The sequence below is a fragment of the Ostrea edulis genome, chromosome 6 (assembly GCF_947568905.1).
Source record: "Ostrea edulis chromosome 6, xbOstEdul1.1, whole genome shotgun sequence".
Lineage (NCBI taxonomy): Eukaryota > Metazoa > Mollusca > Bivalvia > Ostreida > Ostreidae > Ostrea > Ostrea edulis.
In genome coordinates, this window is record NC_079169.1 from 30,899,222 (window position 1) to 30,912,970 (window position 13,749).

Here is a 13,749-nt window from a genome sequence, read left to right on the forward strand (position 1 = left end):
TATTGACCGAGACGGTTAAAACCGGGGGTGGTTTTAACCGTCCAACCCTGCTAGGCTAAACATCATGGATTATTGAAACAAGAGTCCAAATGAATAATTGTTGTTTTACTGCAGCTCATGTTATGTAATTAATCTATAGATTTTTGCCTTTTTATAACATTTTAGATGCCTCGAAGACGCAGTGGGAGTTCAGGTTACACAGACCATTACAGAAAAAGGAGACATGATTCTAGGAGGTAAGAAACAAGCTCACAGTGGACATGAAAGTATGAAATCTCTACAAGGCTTGAAGTCTAGTGGTCAAATACAGTCTACATATCCCTTCAAGTTATGAAGTCTGTTAAAAACAGTTTGTAACATAAAAAATTGAAATCTTTACAGTAGTTAAAATGTGGTGAAAACAAGCTGTCCAACAGCCCTAAAATTCCTTTAAAAAATCTTAATTTGTTTTAGTTTTGCTAAAATTCCTTTAAAAATGTTAAATTCAAGGGAAAATCCTTTTTTAAAAAGCCCAAAATTCCTTTGTCAGTTCTATCTATTTTAAAAAAAATATATTTCTATTCTAGCAATTTTGAAAATGCATTCAAACTAAGTTTAACCAATGAATCCATGTGTGTTATTGCTTGTGATTTGGTGACAAAGATATGACTATTAAGGTTATGACCAATAATAGATGGAAGACACCCTTCCTGCACGAAGAGTATTTTTTGTGATTTCTATATTGTCAAAATTGTGAAAGTAAGACCATTTAATTGTCTAAAACTGCCCTAACCAGTAAAAGTTCGTTTAAAGCAGATTTTTCAATTTACAAGTTAATTCTGAACATAATTTAATAGTTTCTAGTTTTTAGCACATCTCATTTTGTTTTTAACATGCTATTTTGTATGAGCAATCTATATGTAAACAAAAACATGGCACTAGCCTTGTTTACATAACAGACAATTGTGAGTGCTGTGTCTCACTTGTAACTCAACAACTAATATTCAAATTTTGGTTGACCATTTGAAATACGTTAATTAAGCACTGTAAACAATAAAAATGGTAAAATAAAATTTTCAGCTTAACCGTGTCCATGTCCCTTTAATAAGTTTGATTGTAATATATGAATTGTTTAGAGTTTAATGCCCCTTCATCAGTGATTGGGATAAGCGTGTCTTGTGCCATAGTCGCATTAAATTGAAAAATGGACATAGAATATTGAAAACAATGCGCCGCTAAGGCGCACATCGTCGAAATACCTAGTCTGAGGTTTTCCCCACTGACTTCGTAGATCTACGAACTTTTAAACTTTTGAGCTGATCCCCCACTGAATCTATATAGAATTAGTGTTTGAAAAATCTTTATTGCTGTAGTGCTTATGTAATAGCACAACTTTACGTTTTTTTAAGCGCAAGTATGACTTCGATTTCCTCAGTATCTAATCAAACAATAAAAGGTTATCTGATTGGTTAATACCGTGAAATTGTAATTTTAAAGTGCACGAACTGAAGATGCCACCAAAAAAATTCCTAAGCCTGACAAAGGGCAAACTTTCCCCCCTAGGAAAAACCGCCCCAGTATAGAAATTACCCCTAAATGACAGTACGCTTTTTCCCCCTTCTTACATTTTAACTATGTATCCGTTTCCAGTTCTATTACTAGAATTCTCTTGCTTATCTAGACCCAGGTATTCTTCTTCTTGTTTTAATACATTTTGAGCAGGTTCTTGTGTATCACAATCTTCATCTTATGTTTGTTTGTTTTTTTAAAAAGGAAATTATTCTAATCATGTAATGGTATATCAAAATTCATTTATACATCTCATGTCTTTGCTGTTATCTACCTGTATCTTAACATCTGAAATAGTGAAGTTGGGAAGAAGTTAATGTCTTCTTAATTTAAAATTTCGAATTTAAATTAATAGGGAAATTAAATTACTTTTATTTATACAGTGTATATAATTTACCTTTTAGATATTTTAATTCTATATATCTTTTAGTCGACTTTTACAAAAACCCCTAATGATATTGACCATCATTATTTAAAGTCTTTTGGGAAGCAATTTGTATTTACTACATGTATATGCAATTCCAAGTTTTCAGCGTGTAAACCCAACTTCAACATCTCAAAAAAATTCCTTTATTTTATGAATATCATAATATTAATGAGCGCATATCTATTTCATTAAACTACAACAATTTAACAGCACATATTTGTTTCTTTTTGTAACCTTTTTTTTGATGCACTGTAACATGTACCTCTTTATAGCAATTATAACAAATTTCATTGATAATTATCTTCATTTGCATGGGTTTGCTTTATTCTATATTTATTCAAAATCTTCTACATGAGAAGAAAAAGATTCTGGTCGATGAAATCCAGAAACAGGAGGGGGAAATTTCTATACCAGGGCGGTTTTTCCACCCAGGGGGAAATTCTTTGCTGACTTTGTACATAGGGGAAATTATATATGCTGGGGCGCTTTTTCCCTCAATGGGGAAAGATCTATCCCGAGTCCGTTTTTCGGGGGGGGGGGGGGTCTATGCTACAACACCGGCACTTCTGGCAGTACACACTGTAGGAGTAGAAGACGATGACACAGAAACATCAAAACAGATAATCCTAAAGTAAAACGTAACTTTAACACAAATAATAAAACTAAAGTTACCTATGGCAATGCAGTCTGTCAGTAGTGTTTAGATTATAAATTACTGGTCTCTCGTACTTGTCAATTTAAAATGTCACATAAGAATTTCAATATGGCGCATTCATTTTAGAAATGTCACATTGATACTAGCTAGTAACGTGCCATTGTCACATTTAGAAATTTGCTTATCCCAATCACTGCCCTTCATGCATCATCACTCCTGTAGAGGTTTCACCAGCTTCATGTGAGGTGCCAGGGTTCAAAATTAACTTTTTCAAGCACTAGTCTGTACGGACTAGTGACTAAGGCCAACGACAAAAATTGTTGAGTTTCTGCTAATGTTCCAGAAAAAAATAGGGTAGGTAGGTAGGAAATAAAAATTTATTTTTTTTAAATTTTATTTTTTCAAAGTATGCGAAAACATTGTAAACTCTAACAAGTTCAATGATCTATTGAATTTTATACTTTCAATATAAAATTTTGCTTGAATTGCATTGCAAGTAAACTTTTAATCTTAGCATTTCACCTGTTATTGGCTGAGGATTATTTCCAGATGTTTTAGAAGAAACAATATTTTTCAATGAAACATTTAGCATAAAACACAAATTAAAGTCAACTCCTTTATGCCCCTATGCTATACAAGTACCAGATATATTGTTTCTACATTTAGATTGGTTGTCGGAGCAATACTACTATTGGATATGTTTGACAAGAAAATAATGTGATGATTTTGAAAAAAATATTAAATCATCACCAAAATATCAACATCATTAACATATTTTAAGTTTATTAATTCATTTCTGAATGTACTTTCACAATCTAAATGGAACAAGGGTAGGAAGACAGTCTGGGCAGATCCCACTTATCCTAATGGGATCCAACTCTCTTCCAGCTAAAAAAAAATTACCGGACATAAATTTTTATTTAAAAAAAAAAAAGTCTGCACATCTTTTTCCCCCTCGGCTCTCACCAGCCATCAACAACTCAGATGCGTTCACTGCTTTATTTGTGGCCTTTTTCATAGTGTATTCAGTTAGAACTGCAGCAGAAACCATGGATGTGCATACAAATTTGATAGACTGGACATTCAAGTGCACTATATAATGTCTGTCACTCTGTATCATGACCTCCATATAAACAATGCCCGCTAAAGAGATAGCACAAGACAGTGGCTCTAAATAGCCACCGTCTAAAAACACCTTAGGAGTTGGCAATTTTAACAAAAGAAAGTCTTCTATGGAAACATGACACTTGGCAAAGTCTCTCGGCCGTCTGTTAACTTCAATTGTCAAAGCACTGTTGCATGAGGCAAGCATGGAGGTACAGTACTAGATCAACCATCATGCCATGCTGTTAGTTACAAACATTATCAATGTTGTTTAAACGCTTGACACAATACCATGAAATTTTGTACATCGTTAAAGCGTTTGAATGACTTCATCTCAATTCTAACTAAAAAGAAAACCAAGAACCGAGAATATATTTTTTCCGGAAAAATGACGATTCTTTTTTTTTTCAAAATAGTGGGGAAAATTTCTAGGGTCGGGGCTATAATTTAGGGTTGGTCGGGTTAGCGGAAACACAACACATTTTATCAGTGGCCTAATGATGTTCACTAGTCCGTCCAGTATATCATATAAAATGATTCCATAATTTCATTTTATTCATAACCCCATTTATAAATGTCCACATGTTTGGAAGTTCAGCAAGTCATTGTCACACAAACACTTAACCATGCAGGTAATCGACTACAGCGGTTTTTTCCCCTTATATAATGGTACTGATAAACGGTACCATTCCTAATGCCAAAAAACATTAATTTTTCCCATTTTTGAGATTAAAAATTCCCAATTCACTTGTCGAAAAATAAACCGTTATTACATTGTAATTTACTTAGTCTGAAACGTTGTACGAGTTAACTAAAATGTTCACTTTCAGTATTAAATCGAAAGTACAGATCATGGCAGTGCCCATGTTTTGTAGAGCTACGGCGATTCTAAAATGAGCCTACAAAGATCTGTTATGTTTCACAACAGCAAATGTTATCGTAAAAAGGTTTGTAAAGAGATGAATACTTCTTGTTTTGTTCTCTTTTTATGCCCCCGAGATCGAAGATCGGAGGGCATATTGTTTTTGTCCTTTCTGTAATTCTGTCTGAAACTTTAACCTTGCTAATAACTTTTGAACAATAAGTGATATAGCTTTGATATTTTACATGAGTATTCCTTGTGACAAGACCTTCCTGTGGGTACCAACATTTTTGACCATGTGACCTTGACTTTGGAGTTTGACCTACTTTTTGAAAACTAAAACCTTGCCAATAACTTTTGAACAATAAGTGATAGAGCTTTGATATTTCACATGAGTATTCCTTGTTACAAGACCTTTTCGTGGGTACCAACATTTTCCGGACTTTTTTCTGTATGTACAACTTTGAAATTTGGTCACAATATTTCCCTCAAGAATTGTAAGAGTGAATTTGCATTTCAGCTGGGTTGGTCCATCCTTGACCTACTTTAGGGCTATAAGTAGGTCAAACAGTTTTCCAGACTTTTACAGTTATTGCTAGTGATGAAATGATTGTCGCCGATGATCGATTGTCGGTCGTTCAGATACCTACGATGCTACTAATCGATTACAAAATATAAGTTGCCGACATCGTTGACCAAACAAAATCCGGAAATCACTTCAACTTTGTTCAAAATTTGTTTTCTGTATGTCAAACCCAATCAAAAATAAGCAAACAAAATGGCGGGAGATATGAAGGACGGTAACAACAACGACAGTCAACAGTCAAATAAAGGAGCCTATCTCTGATGTCTTTGATACATTGAGATTATAGATAAATTCCATTACTTGATATATTGGAATTCTGATTTATTTACCAGTGAACAAATGAAACAAAGAAGAATTCAAATGTTTCCATACATTTAATGGTTCTGTTACATCTCATTTGAGGAGGAAACACTTAAATGCCAATTCCGATTATAATCGATTATTAATCGATTACACATGTCCGATTATTGCCGATAATCGATAGGTTTTTGGTCCGATTGCCCATCACTAGTTATTGCCCTGAGATTTACACATAAGCTTCCTTTCAGAGAAATACAAGTTCAGTTTGCATTTCAGCTGGATTGGTCTGTCCATCTGTTACCTACTAAGAGTAGGTCAAACAGTTTTCTGTGCTTTTTTTTTTTTCATTATGGATACAGATATTGCCCTGATATTTAGTCAAAGGCTTCCTCTGAGGAATACAAGTACAGTACAGTACTTTAGGAGTAGAGGTAGTTCAAACAGTTTTCCAGATTTTTTTGGTATGGTCACAGGTATTGCTCTGAAATTTAGTCACAACCTCCCTTTCAGAGAAGTACATCTGTTCACATTTCAACTTAATTGGTGCACCATGACCTACTTTAGGGCTAAAAGTAGATCAAATGGTTTCCTGGACTTTTTAGCATCATAGGTAGATATTGCACGGGCATTTTGTCACAACCCCACTCTTAGAGAAATACATAATCAGTTCACATGTAAGATGGATTGGTGCACCATGACCCACTTCAAGGCTTTTCTATTCAGAATGTGTGTTGTATCAATTCAGAGTGCACAATATGCTTCCAGGTGAATTTCACTGTCCGACGAGCGTATATTGTACGGTTTGCATTACTTTTGTTAGCTAAGCAATGATTTTTTGTCACATTGACAGATTTATAGAATACTGATCCCATACTTAAATGCAATATAGCTACAAAGATAGAAAAAAATACCCAAAGTACCCCAAGTGACGAGTTCTCAACAAAATGCAAACTTTTGATTTGCAGTCTTTTCTTTATTATCCTGTGGGAATTTTTAGGTGTCATTTTGAGGGGTAAAAATTCAGTCTTCTACAGATTGTCAAAAAAATCCTTGTATCATTCGCATTTCTGTATACATACAGTGCTCCCTCGATATATTGCCCCCCCCCCCCCCCCCCCCCCCTATAATGCCAATGCCTCCCCTGCTTATTGCCTGAAAATCCTACAGAACAGATTTCCTCCCATGTTAACACCCCTGTTATAATGCCAACCCCTGCATAATGCCATATGCCACTGATTTTCACAAACAAATGGTCAAATTTTATAGGGTTTATCCTTGATAATAATGCCAATTACCTAACACACATTGGTAATCACACTTGTACTTTGATAGCAGTGTGGTGAAGTGTGACAGTTTGGACAAGGTATTTTGGTGGCAAGGTTAATTACTAATAATTGCAGAATTGAACTCTAATCTAAATGTTTATACAGAATGGAGTCCAAATAACTATGGTATTGAATTTCTTTTGATTGCTCAGTGACTTGTCCATAATGGTTAATTCGTTATAATGCCATCCCTGCTTTATTGCCCAAATTTGTCTTAAATAAGTCTTCAATTTTTTTATATGCATGGTACTTCAAATATGGTACAGTGATATCTATATGTTGGTCCATTCAAGGTTTTCTTTTTTCATTTTTCTGTTACATATTAAATTTAAAACTTCCTATAGATGTAGCTTCTTTGTGTTCACTTTGGATCATGTTGCAATTTTGATTCATTTTTACCTATCTTGCAGGAGTTTTGTCCCTTTATTTGAAAATTAATGTTAAATGGAGGGTACATAAATTGTCTAACTCCTACCACAGTTTTTAAGGAAAGACCTTATTTGACAAAGAGTTTGTATAGGTATTGAGGATGGACATGTGGCAAGGATTTTGATTTTCTTAAATGTTTTAGAAAACTACACGTTGTTGAACTTGAGTAACACAACCACTAGTGATAATTAAATTCATTCATAGTTTAAGTTCACTCATGTTCAGTATCTAGTGGGAACAGTTTGCAGATTGGCTGTGCTTTTTGGGTTGATATGTGTTAAGTCTAGAGAAGATTTTGAAAATATTTTTATTATCTGTGATGCTATGCAGCTGCAGAAACATAGTTTGTAGGCACACCATAGCATTTAACAAGAGATGCAGTGGAAGGGAAGGATCTAATTAATGCAGACACATAAAGGCAGAGGAATTAGTGCAGGCTCCATGGAGGAAAATCAATAAAAATGTTGTTTGGTTTGAATTGTTTATGGTGTGTTCAGAGTGAGTACCGTTGATCTGGTTACTACATATTATATCTGTTTGTACCGTTGATCTGGTTACTACATATTATATCTGTTTGTTCCATATTGCAAGGTTAAGGGCGTCATTTTAAAGATGATTTAGTATGCATGTTTCAAAGCAAATTATCAGTTCCTCTATATTATTGATTTCAAACTCCTAATCTGGGTTGATAACACTTATTAATAAAATTTGTAAGTTGAAGACATATTTCTAAGTCCTCAGAATTATGATCTCCTTTTTGTTTTGACATTTCCTGTCCTTGGTGTATGTACAATTTGGAGCCCCAATGAAACAGGAAGCATAAAACTGCTCAGTGCTGCACACGTTTCTGTTCTTGTGAGATGAGTCATCCTCTCAGAAATAGCCTCATCATGTCTTAATCATTCCAAAACAACAGCGATGGAGGTGGGGGGGGGGTTATGAATTTATAACATTACTGATATCATGGCCCACTATGTACAAGCTATGATGGTTTATATTAATTTACTTTGATTAAAAGCATCATACTTCATTATATAATTTTGTCCATTATATAATATATCACATCATTATGCTGTTTAATATTTCTCTTCAACACAACACCCCTACCCCTAGTTTATTAATAAAGTAACAAAATATGACCAAACAGATATCCATGATCCAATTTGTTTTGGAAAAATGAAGTCAAATTTGTCATAGTGGTCATCTTCATCACACAATCATTTACATGCTCACACAAACACACACAAGAAGTAGGTAGAAATTTAAATTTTTTTTAATGAACATGAGTTGTAAACACCTTGCTTTACAATTCAAAGACATAATAGCATATATGTGGGAGCCCTATAGTGATCAGCCTTTGCATGAGGGTATCTGTGAATGTCTGTCTGTCCCTGCATTGACAGTTTTCTGGACTTTTTTTGGCTAAATCTCTGCAGCTATTGAATGGAAAATTTATACATGGACTCAGTGGGTTATATTGGACTTAGTTGACCATTTTTAGCTCAAGTGAGCTTTTCTGATCACCCGTATTCCGGCGTCCGTCCGTCTGTCCATCCATCTGTAAACTTTTAACATTTTTGACTTCTTCTCAAAAACCACTGGGCCAATTTCAACCAAAGTTGGCTCAAAGCATCCTTAGGTAAAGGGAATTCTAAATTGTTAAAATAAAGGGCCAGGCCACCTTCCAAGGGGAGATAATCAAGAAAAGGTAAAAATAGGGTAGGGTCATTAAAAAATCTAATTCTCAAGAACCACTAGGCCAGAAAAGATGAAATTTATAGATAAGCTTTATTGGGTAGTGCAGATTCTAAATTGTTAAAATCATGGCCCCCGGAGGTCGGATGGGGCCACAATAGGGGATCAAAGTTTTACATACAAATATATAGGAAAAATCTTTAAAAATCTTCTTCTCAAGAACCACTGAGCCAGAAAAGCTGAGATTTACATGAAAGCTTTCTGACATAGTGCAGATTCAAGTTTGTTAAAATCATGGCCCCCGGGGGTCGGATGGGGCCACAATAGGGGATCAAAGTTTTACATACAAATATATAGGAAAAATCTTCTTCTCAAGAACCACTGAGCCAGAAAAGCTGAGATTTACATGAAAGTTTTCTGACATAGTGCAGATTCAAGTTTGTTCAAATCCTGGCCCCCGGGGGTCGGATGGGGCCACAAGGGGGATCAAAGTTTTACATACAAATATATAGAGAAAATCTTTAAAAATCTTCTTCTCAAGAACCACTGAGCCAGAAAAGCTGAGATTTACATGAAAGCTTCCTGATATAGTGCAGATTCAAGTTTGTTCGAATCATGGCCCCTGGGGGTAGGATGGGGCCACAAGGGGGGATCAAAGTTTTACATACAAATATTATAGGAAAAATCTTTAAAAATCTTCTCAAGAACCATTGGGCCAAAGAAGTTCAGATTTACATGAAAGCTTTCTGACATAGTGTAGATTCAAGTTTGCAAAAACCATGGCCTCCAGGGGTAGGTTGGGGCCATAATAGGGACTACGGTTTTACATGCAAATATATATGGAAAGTCTAGATATGGACCAAGGTGACTCAGGTGAGCGATGTGGCCCATGGGCCTCTTGTTTGAAAAGAGTTATGGATCTTGAATTTATCAAATAATGCCACAAAGTGAACCCTTTGCAATGCTTGTCATCACAATATCTAGTTTATTGTGTTTTCAACTCACATTTTTATGCCCGGTAACTAATAACTTTTGAACAGCAAGTGCTAGAGCTTTGATATTTCACATGAGTATTCCTTATGACAAGACGTTTTCGTTGGTATTAAACCTTTTCGTTGGTATTAAACCTTTTGACCTTGACATTTGACCTACTTTTATTAAAAATTTGACATAGGTCATAACTTCTAAATGGTAAATATTAGAGCTTTCATATTGCACATGAGCATTTCTACTGGTACCAAGATATTTGTCCTTGTGACCTTGACCATCTCTGGAATTGGCCATTATCGGGGGCATTTGTGTTTCACAAACACATCTTATTTTTATTAGGTAACAGGTACTGACTTTGATGAAGGATCTTCATTCAAGGTTACCTCTGTAAAGTAGTCATTTCATTCGTTTCCCAAAGATGGTAAAAACCTCTAGTACATGTGCAAGCTTCATAGTTTGTCATGTATACAAAAATCACAGAGGATTAAGACTTCTAAAGTAGATTATAGTAAGAATACCAACAGGAAACAAATTGTCAAGTAGTGTCATGTGATTTATATATAGATATAAGCATCATTGAGATCTACTGTTCCTTGTGTCCTATTTTTGGGGGTTTTTTTGTTTGTGTTTGTCCTGTGTGGACACTGATTGCTTCTGTATGATGTTTGTTGGTATGGTGCCCTGGGCTGTGGTTATGGGATCCTTGTGCTCAAAAACATTAAGGTTGGAAGCTTATATAGTTTTTAAATTTCCTGTGGTATTGGTATCTAAAAATCATTCAGAATGTTCTTTAGTAAATTGTGTTTTGGAGAGCAGAACACAAAAATCATTGTATAAATACTTTTAAAGAAATATTAGTAGAGGAGTTTGGAGGAGGATGGGGCGGGCTGGTAAGTGTAGGGAGAGGGCTTGTAAGTGATAGGGGGTTCACAAATCTTTTGCTTAAAAAGCAAACACTAGTTTTAGATATTGTTCTGTCTCAAAATCTTTGCAATTCAACCATATTCTACACAAGTTTATAGTCATAATTGACTTTACAGTTGTGACCATGGCTATGAGAAAAGAAGAAGACACTATTCCAGAGATAGATCTCCTACCCCCGATCGTCACCGCCACTACCGTGACTCAGACAGCTACTCGCCCCACCGTGACGGCTACCAATGTCGTCACAGACACCACAAACGTAGACGACATCGACGAAGCTACCGCCACCACCACAAATCAACCTACAGTGATACCTCCAATCGGGTAAGTAACACTTCAGGCAGGGAGCATGTAGGTCTCGGGGACTCTGTCAATTCTGAGAGATGTCACGCAACATAGAAAAGTTGACCAGGGTTACGTTATCGTGAGACTTAAAATGTCATTTGGAAATCTTGCTGGTGGGAGTGTCATAGATTTAACGAAATGATAATAGTATTGAAATTCTGAAGATTTATGTTATAAATTTTTGTTCTTGGTCTCTCTTAACCTTGGTCACTTTTAGTTGGAGAAAAAGGAGGAGTGAATGGATGTGTGATTGGTGTATAATGACTAGCAAATCTTTTTGTAGGTGATTAGAGGTAAGTTGAATAAGAAAATCCTCAGGGGGTCCCACTATGTTCTTATAAATCAAGCAGCAAAGCTAAATGAGGAAAGATGCATATTTTAAGATCAAGCAAAATGCACGGATTACCTGGTATCATGAATTCAAGAGAACAGTTTTTACGGCTGTTGTGTAGTATGTGTGTAATACTTACTATTAGCCATGTAGGGAATTGCTAAGGACTGCCACTTAAATACTGTAAAGAAACAATGACATTGCTAGTCAGGAATTTTTTTCCTGTTATTCATTATGGGGGGGAAATACAAGTGTGAAGTAAGAATCAATGGGATAGGTTTCGCATGAAATATAAAGGGGGAGGGGGGTGACGTGAACTATTAACACTATCTTTGTCACATCACTGGAAGCCAATTGAATGTTGTCACTTCTGTTGGGGTGGATCCAGGAAGGAAGCTGGCTTCGATCCCATTTCCCTCCAAGAAATGCGTAGATACCTAAATTGAGGGATAGATATGATAATTAAGAGGGATGGGCACAGGCATGGGGCTCCCAAATCCAAGTGAATGAATACATCTGATAAGTAAATAGGTTGACTTTTTTTTATGTCCATGGAAAAAAAATTTGCAAACTTGTTTCATTTTGTGGAACACTTCCTCTTGTCAAATCATCTTTGAGTTACCAAAAAAAAACAAAAAAAAAACGGAACCTGCAAGCTCTTGTCTACAAACCTGACTGAGGTCAGATTGACAAATTTTGTCATCACATAAATAGGTTAGGTCTGACATTTTCATGTTCAGCTGGCAAACAGTTTTGTAACAAGCGTGTAGTTGCTATAAAATTACACCCAATGTGGTGCATTAAGTCCCTGAGATTTAATCAATAATTACACAGAATAAAAATGAGTTTGGTAGTATGTTTGATAGTGAATTTTAACCACAGTTTTTCTGAGAGTCAGTGACTAGGTTTTGTGGCTCAGCAAACCATTGATTTCCTTTCTTTTGAGTGGAGACTGAGGTGATGGGATACTGCCTCATTTAATAAAATAATTGAGCTTCAAAGATGTGGACTTTGGTATGCTCTGGGAGGTGTTGATGTTGCTGTCATTGTCTGTTGTCTCAGAATATTGGATTACAGACCCAGCTTAGATGTGGAGTCAATATGGTATTGGTGTACACACAACAAAGAAATGAGTGGCCCTGTCAATAATGTGACCATTTAGAATGGCTACTTTAAGAGCTGAGGAAGAAGCTCTCTGCCATCTTGAACTGTATAATCAGAGACTGGCCATTTAATCCTTTCTAGAAGTTTAGGTGAGAAGAGAAACAATGGGTTAATTTCTGTGGAATTTACTGTTATCTGATGTGGATCATTATGAGTGTTGCAGAAGCTTATCATTTGTGGGGTTAACAGAAGGATAGCTTATCAACTGACCTCCTGAATAGTCTTTGAACTGACCACCCCATAGGGAAGAATACAGTTGTTCATCTGGGTGTCTACTGTATTCAGTGACCATCTGGTGCCTTGTGTCTGCTGCTGGTAGGCATGTTTCTCTCCCACGGTGAACCCCTCTTAGCAAGTCTGAGTGTATGTGAGACTATTAATAGCCTATGATTTTTGGAGAAGCTAGAAGGTGCTCTTGTGTAGGAAATGTGATACTAGCTTATATTCTGAGTAACAGGCAGAACGTTGGAGAAGGGGGCGCCATCTTGTATATAGACCTCTTTTCATAACTATTTCGAGGAATATTTTCAGAGGATTGTGCGATTGTGGTGGACAATTTCATGTTTGAAGTTCAAGAATACTCTCATGTGACTTTTGGACAAGCGCGTGTGGAATTATTTAATTAATTATGGAGGGAAATCCGTCAGCCATGTAGTGGAAAATTACCTGCATAAAAAACTTCTTTGTATTCTTTTGTATATAATTTTATTTTATTTTGATGGTTATATTCTGATTTAAACATTTTGAAAAGTTTATACAAATTGTACATAGTATATTTTGGCATTAATTTTGAGTAAAAATTCCATTTGAAGATACCAAATTCAAGTAAAACTAAATTGACCAAAATATATTGGAAATTCCAGTACAAACAGGTGAACTATTGAAAGTTGATTAAAGTGAAAATATTGAAAAACTGAGATTTGACAACAAGTGACTGGTGGGGTAGTGAATTAGGCTTTTTGTGTGTAGTGAGACTATGAGAGTGGACTATTTACAGTCTAAAACTTATAATCCTGTGGGAGAATGGAGAATGCCCACTTCCGGCCTTTCCTCTAATTATATTC

General features: G+C 35.6%; 1 protein-coding gene and 1 long non-coding RNA gene across 9 annotated transcripts in view; one reads left to right on the plus strand and one right to left on the minus strand.

The window, feature by feature from the left end:
• Positions 1-13,749, plus strand: part of LOC125682916 (cyclin-dependent kinase-like 5) — a 36,795-nt gene that overhangs the window by 7,047 nt on the left and 15,999 nt on the right. For 3 of the 8 annotated variants that reach the window (XM_056142410.1, XM_056142407.1, XM_056142408.1), the window contains exon 1: positions 11,142-13,749. This exon is cut by the window's right edge. Coding sequence is in view for 6 of the 8 variants with exons in the window: in XM_056142407.1 (XP_055998382.1) it covers positions 13,662-13,749 (88 nt within the window). In the remaining 2 variants the exon portion in view is untranslated. Of the gene's footprint in view, positions 1-165; positions 237-10,467; positions 10,645-10,961 lie in introns of those variants that run through there. The other 5 variants (XM_056142403.1, XM_056142404.1, XM_056142405.1 and 2 more) reach the window with 3 other exon arrangements.
• LOC130047418 (uncharacterized) overlaps positions 13,498-13,749 on the minus strand; it is a 5,501-nt gene continuing 5,249 nt past the window's right edge. Inside the window, exon 2 of the long non-coding RNA XR_008796317.1 lies at positions 13,498-13,749. This exon is cut by the window's right edge and continues 2,333 nt beyond it. This is a non-coding gene — a long non-coding RNA (uncharacterized LOC130047418).